General features: G+C 35.6%; 1 protein-coding gene across 1 annotated transcript in view; it reads left to right on the forward strand.

The window, feature by feature from the left end:
- Slc38a6 (solute carrier family 38 member 6) overlaps positions 1-18,857 on the forward strand; it is a 74,196-nt gene that overhangs the window by 28,187 nt on the left and 27,152 nt on the right. The window contains exons 5-6 of the mRNA XM_048362083.1: positions 2,183-2,222; positions 15,584-15,662. Of these exons, the coding sequence (XP_048218040.1) occupies positions 2,183-2,222; positions 15,584-15,662 (119 nt within the window). The remainder of the gene's footprint in view (positions 1-2,182; positions 2,223-15,583; positions 15,663-18,857) is intronic.

Raw genomic sequence — 18,857 nt, forward strand, 5'->3', positions numbered from 1 at the left:
AAGAGAAATCTGTTTGCCCTTCCTAAAAATGCTTTAGTAAATTAATTCAGTACTCAATTTTTTGTGTGCTTTATCACAATAAAGGGAAGCAATGCCTTGATGGGTTTTTAAAAATAGTAACCCTTGGTAGGTTTTAAAATAGTAAGTTTCCCTTATTAAGTTGGTCATACTCTGAATAAATCTTCTTAAAGACAGGAGGAAGTAGTATAAAATTAAACTATAGCAGTATAGAAATTATAAATATCTTTTGGGCATTTTGCTGGTTATCTGGAGATGAAATCTTGCAGACTTTGCCCTGGTTGGCTTTGAACCTCAATCCTTCCAGTCTCAGCCTCTTGAGTAGCTAGGATTATAAACAAGAGCCACTGAAGTCTGACTTAGCCATTTAAAAAAAAAAAGAAATTGATATGTTACATTTCTTCTCTTTTTTTTCAGTACTGAGGTGCTAACTCAGTGCTTCCTACTTGCAAGGCAGATCTTCTTTCTACTTGAATTATATACCTACAGCCCAAGATTTAAGAAATTACATCATCCCATGTACTTATAGTACTGAAGACATAGACACCTGACTTTCAAGACTTAAATGTTGGGGTTGGATGTAGCTCAGTGGCAAAGCGCTTGCCTAGCAAGTACAATGTTCTGGGTTTGATCCCCAGTACCATAAAAGAAAATACCAAAAAAAAAAAAAATACTTAAATGCTTAGATTCTGCCAGAGTAGAAAAAGTAATTGTCATTCAGATATTATTGTATTACCTTAAGGAAAATAATGTGCACAAGTTTAAAATAGTCTTTTCACAAGTAAATGTGATATTTGGGAGCTACTTTTTAAGTAGATTGAGGTGTATAGTTCCTCCTGGAAACATTAGAATGACAACCACTTTTTCTTTTAATTTTTTTTCCTGGTCCTGGGGCTTGAATCCTGGGCTTGGGCTTTGTCCTGCACCTTCTTTTGCTCCAGGCAAGCACCACATTTCTAAAGACACTTTCCAAAATTTCAAATCAGGAGCCCTCTTCTGCAATCCCCAAGGATTCTAGGTCCCAGATTGTTTTCCATATAGCAAATGCTTTGTCACTGATGGGAGTTCTGGTAGAGGCTAGCTAAAAAGTGATCTCTTCCCAGTCCACCAAGGACTGAATGATGCTAGTCCACTCCAAACATTAATTGGTAATTGCAGCCCACCAAAATTTGAATGATAAACAGGCTCAAGTGGAAGTGCAGTGCTTAACACTTCCTCTGATTACATATGATTACCAAAATCGGACAAAGTGCCAGTGAATTCTCCTGAAGTCTCATCAAAGATCAGAAAATAGCAAGCCTGCAGAGTGAACTCAGTCCTCAGACAAATTTTATTCAGCTCAAACCTTTAATTTTTTTTACTTACTTTATAATTACTTTAAAGGTGATAAGAAGGATTACAATTACATGAATCAGGTAATGAGTATATTTCCTTTTATACAGTGTCTTCCCTTCAGTTCAGATCTTTTGTATTTTTAGTTGGTTGCCAACTAATCATGAAAATTTGAAGAAAAATAATCCCATCAGTTCTGACTTTGGATCCACATTCCCACATGCCATCAGTTAGCCAGAGCTGAGAAGCTTCTGCCACTCAATTGTGAAAGGAATTCTCCAGTATACTATAGTCCTAGCCAATTGCTGTTATCTTATTCAGCTTACTTGAAGTGATTGAGTTGGAACAACATTTTGCCTAAGTTTTCAGTCTGAGAATGTTGGAGGTCTCAAGTTTTCTGCCATAGACTTTATTGATCTTTGGGGCTGGGCTGTTCCAAGGATAGGTGTATGCCCCAAGTTGCCTTTGATAAAAAACAGTATTGCTAAGGCAGTGTGGTAAAGCCATTAAGAAATGGGTTATGAGAGTCCCTAAAACAATGCAGTGTCAATTTTTATATATTGGTAATCATCATACTAGCTTTTTAACTATCCAAAAATGTCTGCCAAGAAAATTTTCAAAAGTATTCTTGATAGTAACTCTGGAATTATTAAAGAAAGGCATTTTATGTAACTATATTAATTTTATGTATTACAAATAGCTAACAGTTTTTTCTAATGTCTCTTTACTTAATACTTTTGCAACTGTTTTGTAGTATTATTAAATTTTAATAAATGCTGATCTTTTTATGTTATTCCCCTTTCGTCTTCTGAATATATTTGGTCTCTTACAGGTCATGGTGGCAAGCACCATAATAATTCAGAATATTGGAGGTAAGCAGTTGAAAATGTTCCATTTATGTGTATTGGAGTTACTGCTTTTCTTTGGCTTCTTGCCTTATTACAAGTCTAGTTGGAAAACTGAAACTCTGGACACAGAAGCCCTGTGTGTTGGACTTATTATTCTTTCTTGGATCGTTTTAAACAAAGTGAGTAATATTCTTCTAAATTCACTTTTAGCTAAATCTTGAGGTTAGCCTCATTATTAGGTCTGTGGCACACCTCTAGGGAATTTCTTTTTTGTGGTTGAGGTGATGGTGATGTAACTGTGGAAGAACTCTCTGGGTCATTCTGAGATTTTTTTCCTTTATTTTTCTCCTCTTAACCATATCCACTAGTGACTACTCTTTTAGAGTTAGTGGTAATACATAGGTTATGGGCATTTGGATATGAGCATTAAATTCCTGGTAAGAAATCTAAAAAAATGATCAAGTGGCTTAAAAATAAATGATCCCAATTATAAGAACTATGTTGAAATAAAAATGACTAGTATTGACAGTTAACCAAATGTATAAAGCATTTAAGTCCAAAATATACGTATGAGTGGCACTGTGGCTCAGGTGGTAGAGCACTAGCCTTGAGCTGAAGAGCTCAGGAACAGCGCCCAGGCCCAGAGTTCAAGCCCCACTACCGACAAGAAAAAAAAAGAAAAAAATTCTTTCAAAATGTATGTATGTTATAGAGGTTGCATAGAGCTGAACAATATCTTAACTTCCTAAAACTATTGACTGGAGTGCTCAGCAAATGCTATTAATATCATGGAAAATCCACAGGAAAGGTTGACTTTCACATTGGGTCTTCTACAAGATTATATTGTCAAAGGAAGTTTCTATTTTGGGTTTTTTGGTTTTTTGTTTTCTTTTTCAGTTGTGGGGCTTGAACTCACGGCCTGGGCACTGTCCCTGAACTTTTTCACTCAGGCTAGTGCTCTACCACTTGGAGCCATAACTCTACTTCTGGTTTTCTGGGGGCTAACTGGAGGTAAGAGTATCATAAACTTTCCTGTATGGCCTGGCTTTAAACCATGGTCTTCAGATCTCAGCCTCCTCAATAGCTAGGATTATAGGTGTGAGCCACCAGCTCGTAGCTCCATATTACTTTACACATGCAGCAATTTAAAATAAAGATGACAGTTTTAATGAAGCTCAACTTAAGAGATCTGAGCTATTTCACATTAAATATTATTCCATCAAATGCTATCTTCATGAGTTTCTTAGTCAAGGAAAAATTAACATTCCAAAATGGTGCTTGCCATTGTTTTGGAATTCTGAATATCTATGTTTTAATTTTGTTTTAAATGTTACTAAATGATAAAAATGCTGTCTTGGATGCTTTAACAAATAATTTCCTTCCCATATACATTACTTCATGCTTCACTCTAGAAATTAGAAAAACTTGTCTCTTTCCTTAGAGATTTTTTTAGTGGCATTGACAATTTTGGAATAGCTTATTTAGCAGATGTGTATTTCTTAACTATACACTGGTCATGCTTCTGAATATGAACATGTATTTTGCTATTTTCAGTGCCTTGCTTTTTTCTATATGTAGAATCTAAGTCCTATCACATTTTGTTTGACTTAGATTGAACTATTATCTAACAATTTATGTAGAATTTTTATTTCAGGAATTTGGAAACCTGAACTGATATTTGTGGTGGTGGCATAATGCCAACTCTTGTATTTTGTGTATTTTTCACCTGGATTCCTTCTTTGTTCTCTAATTTTGTTTTGACATGACTGCGTGTCAGCATTTGCTGTTATTAGATTGATGTTATCATCATATATACTTCTCTCACCCACCATGTTGTAAGCTCCTCCAGGGCAAGGATTATGTCTCATTTCTTTTTTCACTCCCAGCATCTAGCACAGTAACTGTACTTAATAAACTGGATGGAGCTAACATGATTTTTATGGCTGTTTCCAAACTTTTTTTTAATATTCTGGCTAAATTTATTAAGAGGAGAAAAGGAAAATGATAATTTTGACTATATGATAGACTGAACATTAAATACATAAAGAGACTAGCCTAGTTCATTATTGTTCCAGAGTATAGAACTGCTTCTATTATATAGAAGTATTTAGTGAATCTAGTTTAGATTCTGTATCTGGAATACTGTCTTGGTCTGTTTTGTGGTACTATAAGTTAATGTCATAAACTAAGTGATTTATTTTTATTAGCATACATTAGTTGTACAAGGAGGGTCTCGTTGTGATTGTTTCCACACACGAACACCATATATCTTTACCCTACTACCCCCTCCTTAAAAAAATTCCAACACCTTTCATGGTTCTGATTTTTTTGTTATTTTTTATTGATTGATTGTTTTGATTTAATTTGCCAGTACCAGAACTTGAATTCAGGGCCTTGCACTCTCAATTGGCTTTTTTGCCTATGGTCTGGTGTTCTACTCTTGGATCCATATTTTCAGTATGGCATTTTTTAGGTTAACTAGAGATTCGAGCTCAAGGACATTGTCCAGGCTAAGAACCATGGTCTTTCAGGTCTCAGCCTCCCATGTAGCTAGGACTACAGACTTGAGCCACCAGCCACCAACTTCTATTTTCACATATGCAGCCATATTCATCTTCATTCAGCATCTTGATTAGCCCTCTTACCTTGTATCTACCCCTAAACTAGGTAAATTATAATAAATAGAAAATTATTTAACTTTGGTGTTGAGAAAGCTTCAGATTAAGGGACTGTGTCTGGTGAGGGCCTTCTTATTGGGTCATAACATGGAAGGTATCACATGGTAACATAGAGCAAAATATCCAACTTACAGCCATGAGCCCATTTCTAATGGACATAAATCCATTTGTAGGTGGAGCCCTTATGACCCAAACAGCTGCTAGCAGGCCCCATCTGCCAACACTTTTGCATTGGGGACTCAGTTTCCCATACCCATGACTCCAGGAACCCTTTCAAGCTGTAGCACAAATCCTTGTAAGTAAGTTGTGTGATAATGAGGATGGCCTGTAAGCTTTTGAAGGTGTTTCTTATCCCTGAAAACATTCAGACAGCGCTAGATGTGGTAGTACACTCTCGTAATCTCAGCACTTGGCAGGTTAACACAGGACAATTTCAACTTCAAGTCCAACCTGTGGTGCATAGGGAGACTCTGTCTCAAAAAAAACAGGGTTGAGTTGTCACACTTTTTTTGTTGACAGTCATGGGCTTGATGTTGGGGGCTGGGTGCTGTCCCTGATCTCTTTTTGCCCAAGGGTAGTGCTCTACCTCTTTGAACCACAGAAACATTTCCAGTCTTCTGGTAATTAATTGAATAGAAAAGTCTCATGGACTTTCTTGCCCTGGATGGCTTTGAACTGGGATCCTCAGATCTCAGCCTCCTGAGTAGCTAGGATTATAGGCATGAGCCACCAATGCCCAGCCAAGAGTGTCAAACTTTTAGGAGGATTTGCTTTGTTTACACAATGCCTTGGGTTCAGTATTTAGAACAATAAAACAAAAAATAATGAAAAAACAACAACCCCATAACTGATTGACCTATTGTGACAGTTTTCTGGTGAATTTTTTTTTTGATTGGTGATATATATAAATCATCAGTTCTTCAATCTATGTCTATTTGTTTGCTTGCTTTTTTAGACTTAAAAGGAAATTGCCAGAGGCAATTACCTGTAATCTAGTTACTCTGGAAGCTGAGATCTGAGGTTTGTGCTTCAAAGCCAGACCCAAGCAGGAATGTCTGTGAGACTCTTACCTCCAATTAAATAGCAAAAAGCTAGAAGTGGAGCCGGGGCTCAAATGGTGACTCTAGCTTTGAATGAAAAAGCAAATGATATGTACCCAGGCCCTGAGTTCAAGCCCCAGTCAGTACTGGCAAAAAAAAAAAAAAAAGAGAAGCAGTCACAGCAATTTTTAATGTTCCTTAAATCTGGAAAAGCTGGTAAAGCTTATTTAATTTTTAAAATGATGTCCTGAAGATTTTCTTCGCATTGGTTAAATGTTTATTTATTGAGAGCCCCCTGAGTAATAACTGAAAACATACTTCCAGAGATTTTTCTTTTCTTAGCCAGATGTGCATAAATTATTTTTCATTATAATAGACTTTGAAGCTTTGTCTTGTGAGCAGAACACTGGGTTGGACATCAGGTACTTTAAATTCTGTCTGCTTTGTCTCTGTCATTGCATTGACATATGTTTGGGGGAAATTTCTCACTTATTTTCTTGGCTTCAGTTTCCTCTTTGTTAGGTTATTAGAGCAGAAAGCCAAGCCAAGAGCTTAGGGTCCCTTCTCATCCCAAAACTTTGGATTCTAATTTGGCACCATGGGAGGCATGTTAATTCTTCTAAGATTAACGTTTTAGTAAAGGAAAGAAGGTCAATGAGAGGACATCTGCATTTTTAGTTAGGTAATCATGACATACATTAAAACAGACTGTTTAACTCTTTTTTTTTTCTTTCTTCTGATAGTGCTGAGGATTAAACTCAGCGCCTCAAGCTTGTAAGGTAGGGAGTCTACCTGCCATTTGTGCCATATCTTCAGTCCCCCTGCTTTGCTTGGGTTATTTTATGTCTAGGCTGGCTTGTTTACCCCCCTACTTGAGCTTCCCCATGACACTAGAGATGATGAACATAGTCCATTTTGCCCAGCCATTGAATGAGATGGAGTGGCTCAAACTTTTATGCCTGGGCTGGTTTTGATCCCCTATCTTCCAAGAAGTAGAATTATAATCTTGAGCTACCACACTTAGCACTTTTATTTTTAGTTTTGGTTCTTTTTGTTTGACGTTGGCTCTTTTTGTTTGTTTGTTTTTTGAGTCAGAGTCACATGGTGTATAGCCCAGGCTGGCCTGTATCTCATGATCCTCCTTCCTCAGCCATGGATGCTGTGATTATAGGCATGCATCACCACTCCCATCTTCTCTTTTGTTCTTTGTAATTGAAGCATTTTTTTGTCTTCATGAGTTACAGTGCTCCTGGTGAATCTTAGAGAAACAAATGGAAGAGATAGGCCTTCAAAAGCAAAATGATCATAAATGACTCAATCAGTATTTGTTCCATGAGTCTTTTATTGGTGCCAGTTTATTTCCTACATATCCACAGTTCACAAATAAGAGTAATTTTCTCATTTATTTCTGTCTCTTCCTGGTATGTGTAGGCATTCAGTAAATCACATGTATTAAAGGAAGAAATGAGAAAAGACAGGAAGAGAAGCTACTGGTCTGTTTTAATACCACTTTGGAGGAAAAAGATTGCTGACTGACCAGAAGAAGACAACAGAAATATATAAATGAGCACATAGTTTATTTTGAAAAGAATCTGCTGATGGAATTGTCTCCCTGTCCCCCACAATCAATGAGGCACTAAATTACAGGGACATTAGTGTGATCTAACAAATTATTTAAAAAAAAATTTTGAGCTGGGCACCAGTGGCTCATGCCTGTAATTGTAGCTACTCAGGAAGCTGAGATCTGAGGATTGTGGTTCAAAGCTAGCCCAGGAAGGAAAGTCCATGAGACTCTTATCTCCAGTTAATCACAGAATTGGTACCCTGGGTGTTGTATATATGTCTATTGGAAGTAGGGAAGGGAAGGGCAACATCAAAATGGAGAGACAAAGGGTAAAAGGCAAACCAACGCAACAGCAATACTTACAAAACTATATGCTATAAACCAACTGTACAACTCAGGGTGTGGGGGAGGGAACTGGAGGGGGGGGCGGGTGGGAGAAAAATGAGGGAGGCGATAACAAGTTTGATAAGAAATGTATTCACTGCCTTACATATAAAACTGTAACCCCTCTGTACATCATTTTGACAATCATTCAAGAAAAAAAAAAAAACAGAAGTGGTGCTGTGGCTAAAGTGGTAGGACACTAGTGTTGCACAAAAAAGAGCTAAGAGCCCAAGCACAGAGTTCAATCCCCAAGACTGGCAAACAAACAAAATCTGTCTTCAAATCTTTAAATTTTTATGATGGGAAAATTTAGCTCACTAAATTTAGTGCTCTTAAGGTTATAGATATTTTTGCCTTTGGAACATAGAAAGTTGTGCAGTAAAACATTATTTAAAAGAGGTTTCTAATCTCTGAACAGTCACAATACTGGGGGCCTGACGTAGTAGATCTTTTTCTAGAGGTATTTCTCCAGTGCTCATTTCCTCTGGAACTGGGGGAACATTTACTGAGAGCTGTTTCTGCTGGAATACAAAGTCAAGGTGCTCTTGCAGGCTTAGAATTCTGGCTTAGAGAGTTTGAATTTGATAAACTAGTAAGAATTAAGATTTATGGTAGAAAGTAGGTATAGAAGATTCCTACAAACTTCTTACTCTGCTATGACTGTATTCCTACAGAGGAATGTAAGTAGTTAGTTTCTAATTAAATTGAGTTTCTAAGATAGACCATTCAGAAGACTTGGATATCACTAGAAATCAAACCAGAAACTTAAGCTCTTACAAATATATGGTGCAGTCAAAGTTGCTGACTTTTATTCCATATCTTGAGAAGTCAGACATGGAAAGGTGAGCTGCCCCTAGTAGCATATTAAATTCTTGCTTTACTCTTACAAAATATGGAGGACCACTATGCATAGCATACTTTTCCCCTACTTCCTTAAGCCCCAGTTCTTAAAAGAGGTTAAAGATTTAATCACAACTATGTACTGTGGAAGGAGAGCCCTAACTCCTCAAATTGGTAGAATGGCCTAATTTTTCTAGTCTGGCATGGACTCTGCAGACTTTATCTACCAACTTTACACTTCAGTTCTGGAATCTATGGATTAAGAGAAACCTATGCAGTTTCTAGATCTTTTTAAATTTGTTTTGTTTTGTTTTTGTTGCCAGTCCTGGGGCGTGCACTCAGGGCCTGAGCACTGTCCCTGGCTTCTTTTTGCTCGAGGCTAGCACCCTACCTCTTGAGCTACAGCTTGACTTCCAGCTTTTTTCTACATATGTGGTGCTGAGGAATCGAACCCAGGGCTTCATGTCACTTCATCACTAGGCCATATTCCCAGCCCCAGTTTCTAGATCTTCTCAACAAGAAGGTATAAACAGCATTTTCAATTGAGAACTATAACAATCTCAAAATCTCAGTATTTGAAAGATTCATGGCATAATATGAGATGAAGTACTTCCCTTGGAGGGGAAGGGAGAGGACAAGGTACTGAAATAGTCTTGAAGATATACAAGTTTGTATTGGGAACTGGGATTGGGCGTGCTGTTGCAGCTCCATCTGCTGGTCAGTTTATCTGTAATCGACCAGAACTTTTTTTGACCTGACTTGCCCTAAAATTCTAGAAAACAGTAACATAGATTAAAGAGAGACCTAAGCATTAGAAGAAATGCAGGAAATTTGAAGCAAGTCATTTTCATAAGTATTTACTTTGGAAAAATTTACTTAATGTTAGTTTAAAGGAGCTTTGAAAATAATGGTTGTATCAGTAATTATTTCTATTGAAGTATATAAGATTTTTCAGAATCATGGGTATTCTGATCACTTTTTATTTAAATTTAGTGTCTTGGCAGATGGTCAAAACTTTGTGAGGGTTATACAGGAACTTTTTTTCACAATATGTTTTGATTAAGTAGGTGTACAGATGCCACTGTTTTCAGAGGCTTTAAAAAAAAAGATCATTTTTAGAAAAAGAGGTTGTGTACTATCTGAGTAGGGGTAGAATCTCAGTGTAATTTAGATATTTCATGGAAACAGTGGGTTAATAAGACTTTTAAAATAAACCAGCTATTATCTATGAGTAAAAACAAGTTTGAAATAAGGTTGAATTACTCTTAAATGCAAAGACAAACTTATTGTTTCCTCCCAAAGTACTTCTGTTTGTTTAAGCCAGACTGACTAATCCTTTAAGAAGTTGCTGAAAACCTAATTCTGTTTTTAAAATACCTCTTAAGTAATCCTTCCTGCAACATATATTTTAAGAGTTTAACCATATGGATAATTATATTTATAAACTAATAATTTCCTAGGACCAAACTCAGTTAAATTTTTCACCCTTAAAGTTGCTTGTTTAACTATTGGCGAATTGAGTAGTATTTTCAGGGTGTTGAAGAAAATAGTCCCTAAAACTATAGGAATTCCAGAGAGAGGGGATGATTTTGTTTTCTTTTTAGGTTTTGATATAGTGTTGTATCTCAGGTACATGAAAGTAGGAACTTTCTCTTCAGAACTATATTATAGCTTGTAGTCAAAGCATGATGCTAGATCCAGTGAAGTCCTGGCATGAAGCTCCATGAATTTTTGAGCACATTCATTAAACTATCAAAGCAAAATGGAATACACTAAAAAGGCATCACAAAGTGAAAAATTATAGTGTTGCTAAAACTTCACATGTGACAGATTCTTTTTTAAATCACAGTATTAAGCTCAGCAGTGATAAGTTTGAATACTAATGAAAAATACAAAAGAATAGTTTTAGAAAGTTGCTCTTTTGATAGACTTTCCTTATTTTTAGTTGCTTCTGTTGGTTACTTTGCTTTACTCCTGTCATGGCCTGACACGGTGCACTAGTTAATGGAGTAAGTTTAGCAAGCCAGACTGGCTATTTCCGCCATTATTAGTGGAAACAGATTATTTCTTTGTACTTGAATCTCATCATCTGCAAAATAAATGAAGTTTACCTCCTCTGTTTGTGTGAAAATGAAATGAGATAACTTCTATATCACTTGAAGTAAATATGACAGTCTTGGCAATAATAATCCCTCAAAGCAAAGAAGCTGGCTGCCTGTGGATCTCCTTCTGGCCCCAAGCCCCTGCTTCCTTCACATCTTTCCCTCCACTTCCCCATCTCAACTCCTGTGTTATTCTGTTGGGGTCAGCTGCACCTTTAAGGGGCCACAGCTGGCCTCACCCTGTCCCTCCCCTTCCTGTCTTTAACCGGAAGAGAAGGAAGTCTGACATCACTTGAGGGACAGCTCCTTGGGACCAATCAGGGGCCCCTCTCTTGTGCCCGCCTTTGGAGTATATCTGGGAGGTTCCTCATTTGAATAAACAGAAGCCCTAGAGGTTTTCTCCAGGGACCCACGCGACCGTGTCTTTCTTGGCGGTTTTGGGGCACCCTGCGACCACACGCCACCGAGGCTACCTGTGGCCATTGCTCCCACGTGAGAGCTATAGGCTTGTCCACCCCTTCCCCCCCCCCCCCAAGCGAGAGGAAGTCGAGAGAGAGAGAGAGCCCACATTTATCTTTATGATTAGGTCAACCAGTGTTAATGCCTTACTACTTACTATTGCCTAGTCAAATTTTACCCTATTTTAGTCATTTCTTCCTGTAATGGTTGCTTCTCCATATGGTTTCTAAAGAATGCTTTCAATTTCTGTTGTTTTTCTTTTTAGAAGTGACCAAATGCTAAGAGGATTTTAATAATTTTTTTATTTTATTTTTTTTCAAATTTTTATTATCAAACTGATGTACAGAGAGGTTACAGTTTCATACGTTAGGCATTGGATACATTACTTGTCTGTTTGTTACCTCATCCCTTGTACCCCCCCACCCTCCTCCCCCTTTCCCTTTCCCTTTCCCCTTCCCCACTTACACCAAACAGTTTTGTAAGTATTGCTTTTATAGTTGTTTTTCTTTTTTTACCCTGTGTCTCTCAATTTTGGCATTCCCTTTCAATTTCCTAGTTCTAATACCAGTATACATGGTTTCCAATATACTCAGATAAGATTACAGAGATAGTGTAGGTACAACCACGGGAAGGTGATACAAGAACATCGTCAATAATAGTAGCTACAGATACACATGGAACGTTGAAAGTAGTTACAACTGTGATATAACAATTGTTTCCATAACTCAATTTCTGTTTTGATTAGGTTGACAGACTTTTTTATTTCTCTCACCAGGGCAGTTTCTATTAAAATGAGTTCTGTTTGTTAGGTTTAAGTATGAAAGAGAAAACGGAAACCTGTTTAGTTAATGTGGTGAAACTAAGTGATTAGTAATGGCTAAATAACTGTCATGAAGGTCTGTTCTCCAGCACTAACCCTGGCTCCGGTGATCTTGAGAACAGAGCTGTTTACTCTAGCATGGCTCTCATGGAGGCCCCTGTTTCAGCTAGTAATGTAGAATAATCTTGTATGTCTTTCATTACGAGTCTATACTATATGTTAATGTCAGCAAAAATCATTTACAAATTCTTTTCTGAACTGTCTCTAAGATAAAGTATCAAAAATTTCCTTATGTCATAACTAGGAGATAAGAGACAAATCTGTGGCAGCCAGCTGTTTCATCTAGTGAACCTTTTGGTTTAAAACAATAGATGTATGAGCTTGTCCATTGATATAGGTTTAAAACTTTTTCAATTCATTTTATTGAACAAACTTTTATCATTAAATGTTTTTAGTTAATATAAAGATGAAGTACAGGGGGGTTACTGTTTCATAAGTCAGGTAATGAGTACATTTCATTTTGGACAGTGTCATTCTTTCTCTCTTTGCCAGTTTTTCTCTCTCTTCCCCATCTACAAGTTGTATAGTTCGTATTCAATGTAGTGTCTACTGAGTACCACTGTTGAATTCTGAACAAATTTTTTTGAAATCACCAGTAGAACAAATATTTCTTTTCTTGTGAATGTGTCTAAGATGCATTTTCTAGCCTAATGTATATTTAGTGATCTTTTTGTTCTCTTAAGTATATGTAATACAATATGTTAAGGTGCTAGTCCATGCATGAGCATTGATTGGTGGTGAAGAAAAATGATTTGACAGTGAATAAGGATAGTGTCTTTCTTTGTTTTTACTTATTAATCAGTGGGGATTTTCCCCAAGGTAAGCCCTGTGGTTTTGTAGCTCTTAAAATATACACTAGCATTCTCTAAGAAAGAAGGTATATTTTGCATGTTTTATTATATTTGTATCTTATACACTGAGGTCTTTTTTGAGAGGGAAACATATGTTAGGTGAGTTCACATTTCTTAAAATATACATGATTCTTCAGACTGAGGTCTGTTGAAACAGGACTCCCATTGAGAACTAAAGAGTGAAGGCTGCAGCACAGGATAAAAGTGATCAAATGATTAGCCAGGGGGCTAATAGAAATTCTGCAAAGAATGACAGGTTGTATATTAGAAAGAAATGTGATCTCATATTCATTGATGCCTTTTACAATGAAAGATCCAAAAGAAATAATACAAAATTACTGAAAGAAGTGAATGTCTGAAACTTTCGAAATGCACATGATAGTAGGTTAATCCAAGCAAGAAAGACTGGTAGGCAGATAATAAATTACATTATGTTTGAAATCTACATTCCTGGTTTTGAAGTGAGTGTTCCCTCTGCCATTGCCCCCCCCCCCCATTCTTTCTGTGCCTGAGTTTAGTTAAGTAGTTTTAGACCAGTTTCAGAAGATTTGACTCATGATTTTCATCAATATACTTTATATATATATAACTTTTAGGATACATAAAATATTATCAGTACTCCAAAACCTTGAGTAGAGTTGGTTAAATAAAAACCTTCCTCCTTCTAGGTACTGGTGGCTCATGCCTGTAATCCTACCAACTCAGGAGGCTGACATCAGAGGATTGTGGTTTGAAGCCAGCCAGGGCAGGAAAGTCTGTGAGACTTTTATGTCCAGTTAATCACCAAAAACCTAGAAATGGAGACATAGAGCTCAAGTGGTAGAGTGCTATTCTTGAGCAAAAATGCTCAGAGATAGCACTCAGGCCCCTAGTTCAAGCACCAGGACTGGCACAAACACAAAAAACAAACTAAAGGAAGCCTTTCTTCTATTTTGTACCAAATTGATGTTAGTTTTCCATAGGAAAAATGACCAGTACAGAACAAATCTTTGGCATCTAATCAATTATAGTACTCCATACCTAAACGAATTTGTAGAAATGTTTCAGTGGGTTTAGTCAGTGGCCCTGTTTCTTCTGGGGGAAAAAAGAAATAGAGATAAACTACAAAATATGTATATTTGTGATTTCATTTCATTAACTTTCAAATTTTACATTGTCATGGGTACAAGTTGTTTACTAAAAATATTAAGAGAGTATTTGTATGATAATGTGTCTTCATATAATTTTACAAATAGTGTTCTTTATTTTCCAGTTAAAATGGTCACATGATGTTGTAATTATGGAGAAATTCAACTACTTTACAATAGGCTGAGAAATATACATTGTTCTTAAAGTACTGAGTCTTTTCACCAAATTTCCCCCAGATTTTTATCAGTCTAATTTGCATTCATTGGTGACTTAGTTTTATAAGTACAAAGAGAATGTGAAATGTTTCCTGAAATATAAGTAAGTAATAAAATTAATGTGTACACAGAACACACTCTTTTTTTCTTCATGGACATTTTCTTGTTGTCTCTTTCTATACTCTCTCAATCTCTGGGGAAAGGGTGTTAAATTGAGTTTTGTTTTTTTTACTCCAAATCAGCTGAGTTTCTATATGTGCAAATGTTTAAGCTTAAACTCAAGTATTTGTATATAAATAAGTTCTGTATTTTGGAATCATATAAATGAATCTGTTTTTAATAGTTACACCAGAAAGAGAATCATAGTGCTATAAAATTTAGTTCTTGCTTGTTAGATAAAATGTATGAAATAATACTAGCTTTGGGTTATGATTACCTAATACAGATGAGCCTGGCAAATAAAATAAAATATTTTTAACCTGTTTTAGAGAAAAACGTTAAACATAAGTTGTTACTTATTCTGTTTTTGTTTTATGATAATGTGTAAATAATGGGATGGGCACAAGGAGGCAGACAGACAATAGGACTTCTGGCCTGGATGTTTCTTTCTACTAAGAAAAGCAGTTACTGGGTCCAGTGGCTCACACCTGTAACCCTAGCTACTCAGGAGGCTGAGATCTGAGGATCATGGTTCGAAGCCAGCCTGGGTAAAAAAGTCCCTGGGAGACTTTATCTCCAGTTAACCACTTAAAAACCAGAAGTAGAGCTGTGGCTTAAAGTGGCAGAGTGCTACCCTTGAGAAAAAAAACACTCAGGGATAGCACCAGGCCCTGAGTTTAAGCCCTACAACTGACAAAAAAGAAAAGAAAAGAAAAAAACAAATGATGAAAGTTATTAGTCATACTTGTTAAATGTAAGTTTCTATGTCAATTTTGATAAAATTAACATAACAGTTTTTGTGAAACTTCATTGGAACTTGTATTTATAAATGGCTAATAACCAAGCCTTTTTTTTTTTGTTGTCTTAAGTAGTTTACCTTGTGCTTGAAGTGCAAACAAGGGTTACTTAATCTGCATATGGAGTAGATCTTTTCAGCAAAGCTGCTTATCTCCATTCCTGGTGTAATGTCTTTGGGCCCAGTACTAATCTGTGTGCTTTCCTAGATGTCATGAACATCTATGTTCCTTGGTAGATTACCCTTTTAACTGATGAAAATTACAGAATTCTATTTTTTTTTTTTGCAGCTATGTCATCTTATCTTTTAATTATTAAAACAGAGTTCCCTGCTGCTATTTCAGAATTTTTGACTGGAGACTATAGTGGGTAAGAAGAAATATTTCACCTTGAGTCCATTCATTTATTAATTCTATATACATATTTATTAAGCTCTAGTGACAAGGGAAACAATTGTAGTCCTTGTTCTGAGGACACAGATCATGTCGGGTAAGCAGTAATAGAGGAAAACACTGCAAATGTCCATTGGTTCCCCATCGTGTACAAAACACTAGCTGGGAGCCACCTGAAGCCCCACATGCAGCCTTTGTGTGCCTTGAGGGTGTGAGAGCAGAGCTGGGGTGGTGGTGGGGTGAGGTCTGAGACAGCTCTTGGGGAAGAGAAAAGGTGAAATGTCTGAGGATGTGGCATGGAACAGGACAAAGTTGGGGGCTGAAAGTTCTGAAAGGGTTTTAGAAGGGGCAGGGAATTCTGCTGTCACTTCTCAGCATATTATGGTGACAAATAATATAGCAATTAAAAGCTTTCCTAAAGGAGATTCATATTATATGACTTGATAAATTATTAGGATTAAATTGTTTCACTTTCTGTTTTTAAAAATGTTGTGAATAATACCAAACCACAGTATTTTTCTTTTATCCTTGATTTAAAAGAAAAAAACAAAAAATAACTCAGGTCCTACAGATTATATTGACCCATCACTTTTTATGGGGAAAACCATGAATTATCTTTGCCTTTTCACTGTGTAGAACAAGAAACATTTTTAAAAATGAATTTGAAGACACAGAACCAATTCTTTTAGTTGTTACATTGTTTTACATAGTTTTGAACCACAATAGAAACCTGTCCCATTTCCAGATTGAAATATTTTGTCCTAATAATTGAACTTGTTCTAGAATTCAGGGAAAGTTTTCAAAATTTAGTAAGAAATGCTACATAGACAAATGCATAAACATATTTGTAAGAAAAGATTATAATTTCTTTTTTGTGTGTGTGTGTGCCAGTACTGGGGCTTGAATTTCAAAGCCTTTAACACTCTCTTTTGTTCAAAGTGGATGCTTTACTATTTGAGCCACATCTCCAGTTCTAGCTTTTTGCTCATTAATTGGAGATAAAAGTCTCCCACTCAAAAAAAAAAAAAGTCTCCCAAAATTGTCTTCTTGGATTGAGTGTCAAAGAAAGATCCTCAGATCTCAGCCTTCTGAGTAAAGATTATAGTTATGAGCCACCAGCACCTGGCTCATAGTACTTTATATCTGAATAGAAACCATCAAGAAAACATAGTTGAAAATGTGGCAGAAGTACCTATGAGTTTTCACTATCAGAAGATACTATGTCTTTATATAGCACTTACAGTTTGTGAAGTTGCACATTGATCATCACATATCTTCAGCTTGAGTTACGTTTTTATTTCATGCCATAAGAAATAGCTATGTGCAATTTTTGTATTTGCTGTAAAAATTGAGAACAACTTCTGCTACTTAAATTTGGTGTGAAGAATTTAGATTGTACTGTAGAGCAAAGAACTAGAAGCAATATGAAGTAGAATAAAGAGTGTTCAACATAGGAGAAAAGAACATGTGTTCTACCCATTTCATACTAATAATTTCAGGTATTTAACTTCTTTGGGCCATATAACTTTGAGCCTTAGAGTTCTTTACCTGTTGTTACAGGGTTGCCATATTGCCTTTTATTAGCATAATCAAACAATATATTGCACACACACATCCATGTAGATTTATAGCATAGTGTAAATGTGGAGAATGAACAAATCCTATTGATAACTATATTAAAAGTGGCCATTCCTTTTTTTTTAACTCAGACTGCTAGGAAACTCAGAGTTGAACATAAATGTGTTGTATAGACTGTGTTAATCCGAATAGTCCTCATGTATCCCATATGGCTTTTCTTTTTTTTTTTTTCTCCTGAATTTGGTGGTTCCTATTAATCTGTCTTAATTACCATGTGTTTGTAGAAACAGGAAGGATATAAATATATTTAAAGTTTTAGAAATAAAGTAATATGTGTTTTGTTTCTAAAAGTGATCCTTTTATCTTTCTTTAAAATTAGTTGCCATTTGTGGTCCCAGGTATTTTTCTTGTTTTGTTTTAAGAACAACAACAAAAAAACTCCTATCTCATAAAATGTCATTTTGTTTGTCAGGAATGGATTTTTAATGCTGTGTACTTCAAATTACAGTGACCAGTTTGTATCAGCTGTGACATTTAAAAAAAATTAACAGCCTGCACTATGTTAAATGTGTTATATATTCCCTTGTTTAGTTTTAAACACCTTAAAAAGTGAATGTATTAATTTGTTAAAAAGTAGCCAAATCATTAGTCTTCAAAGCTTAATGTTGTAAGGTAATTATGAAACAAATATGATGGTAGTTGACTTTTATTTCCAGACAGGGTTGCATAGCAGTATTTCTTCAATGAGATTGATATGGTATTGATATGCTTTTATTTCAGAGTTTGATTTACCATAAATTTCCATTAAGGTCTTTCAAGTGTGCTTATTTTTTGCCTTAGTATCTGATGATTTGACCTATCTTTGTGAAATATAGACCTTTAAAAATATTATCCAAAAAGAAAGTTTGTATTGTATTCTAATTTTTAAAATTACTATTGGCATCAAGAGTTATATCAAACTCTTATAATTAATATTTTTCATAGACTAGCTTGTATTTTTTAACATATGCCTGTTAAAAAATGGAAGCTCTCTGTGAACATTTAATGGTCTTGTCAGAAGAATCTGATTGACACAATTAAGTTGTCCTGCATTTGAGTTACATAATTGATATGGGATGTGAGTAAGATCCTAATTCAGAACATATGATACTCTGTTCCATTCCATTCGAGAATGAAATTAAGGCAACTTATAAATAAACCTGGTTTTCATTAAAAAATGGAAAAAACATCTGCATGCCAAAGCACTGCAATACAGCTAAAGATTTATACTCTATATTTCAAACTGGAACATTTTTATCATATAGGATTAAATCCACAGATCAGACAAGTTTTTTTAGGAAGTATAAAACTTTTTGCTCTAACTCTTTTAGCTTAAAATATGTATTTAGATCATAGTAGGAAAGCAAAAATTCTATTAGATAATTTTTTCCCTTTTAAGGGAAAAATTAAGGTCAGTACTTTCTTCTAAAATCTTGGTTTATGAAATAATTTTACCTAATATGTAATTTTTGAGATTTCTTATTACCGGTTTGTATTTTTCGGACTGAGATTTTATTTTGTAAATGTAATTACTTCTTTGAAAAATATCCACTAC

This window comes from Perognathus longimembris, chromosome 14 (assembly GCF_023159225.1).
Source record: "Perognathus longimembris pacificus isolate PPM17 chromosome 14, ASM2315922v1, whole genome shotgun sequence".
Taxonomy (NCBI): domain Eukaryota; kingdom Metazoa; phylum Chordata; class Mammalia; order Rodentia; family Heteromyidae; genus Perognathus; species Perognathus longimembris.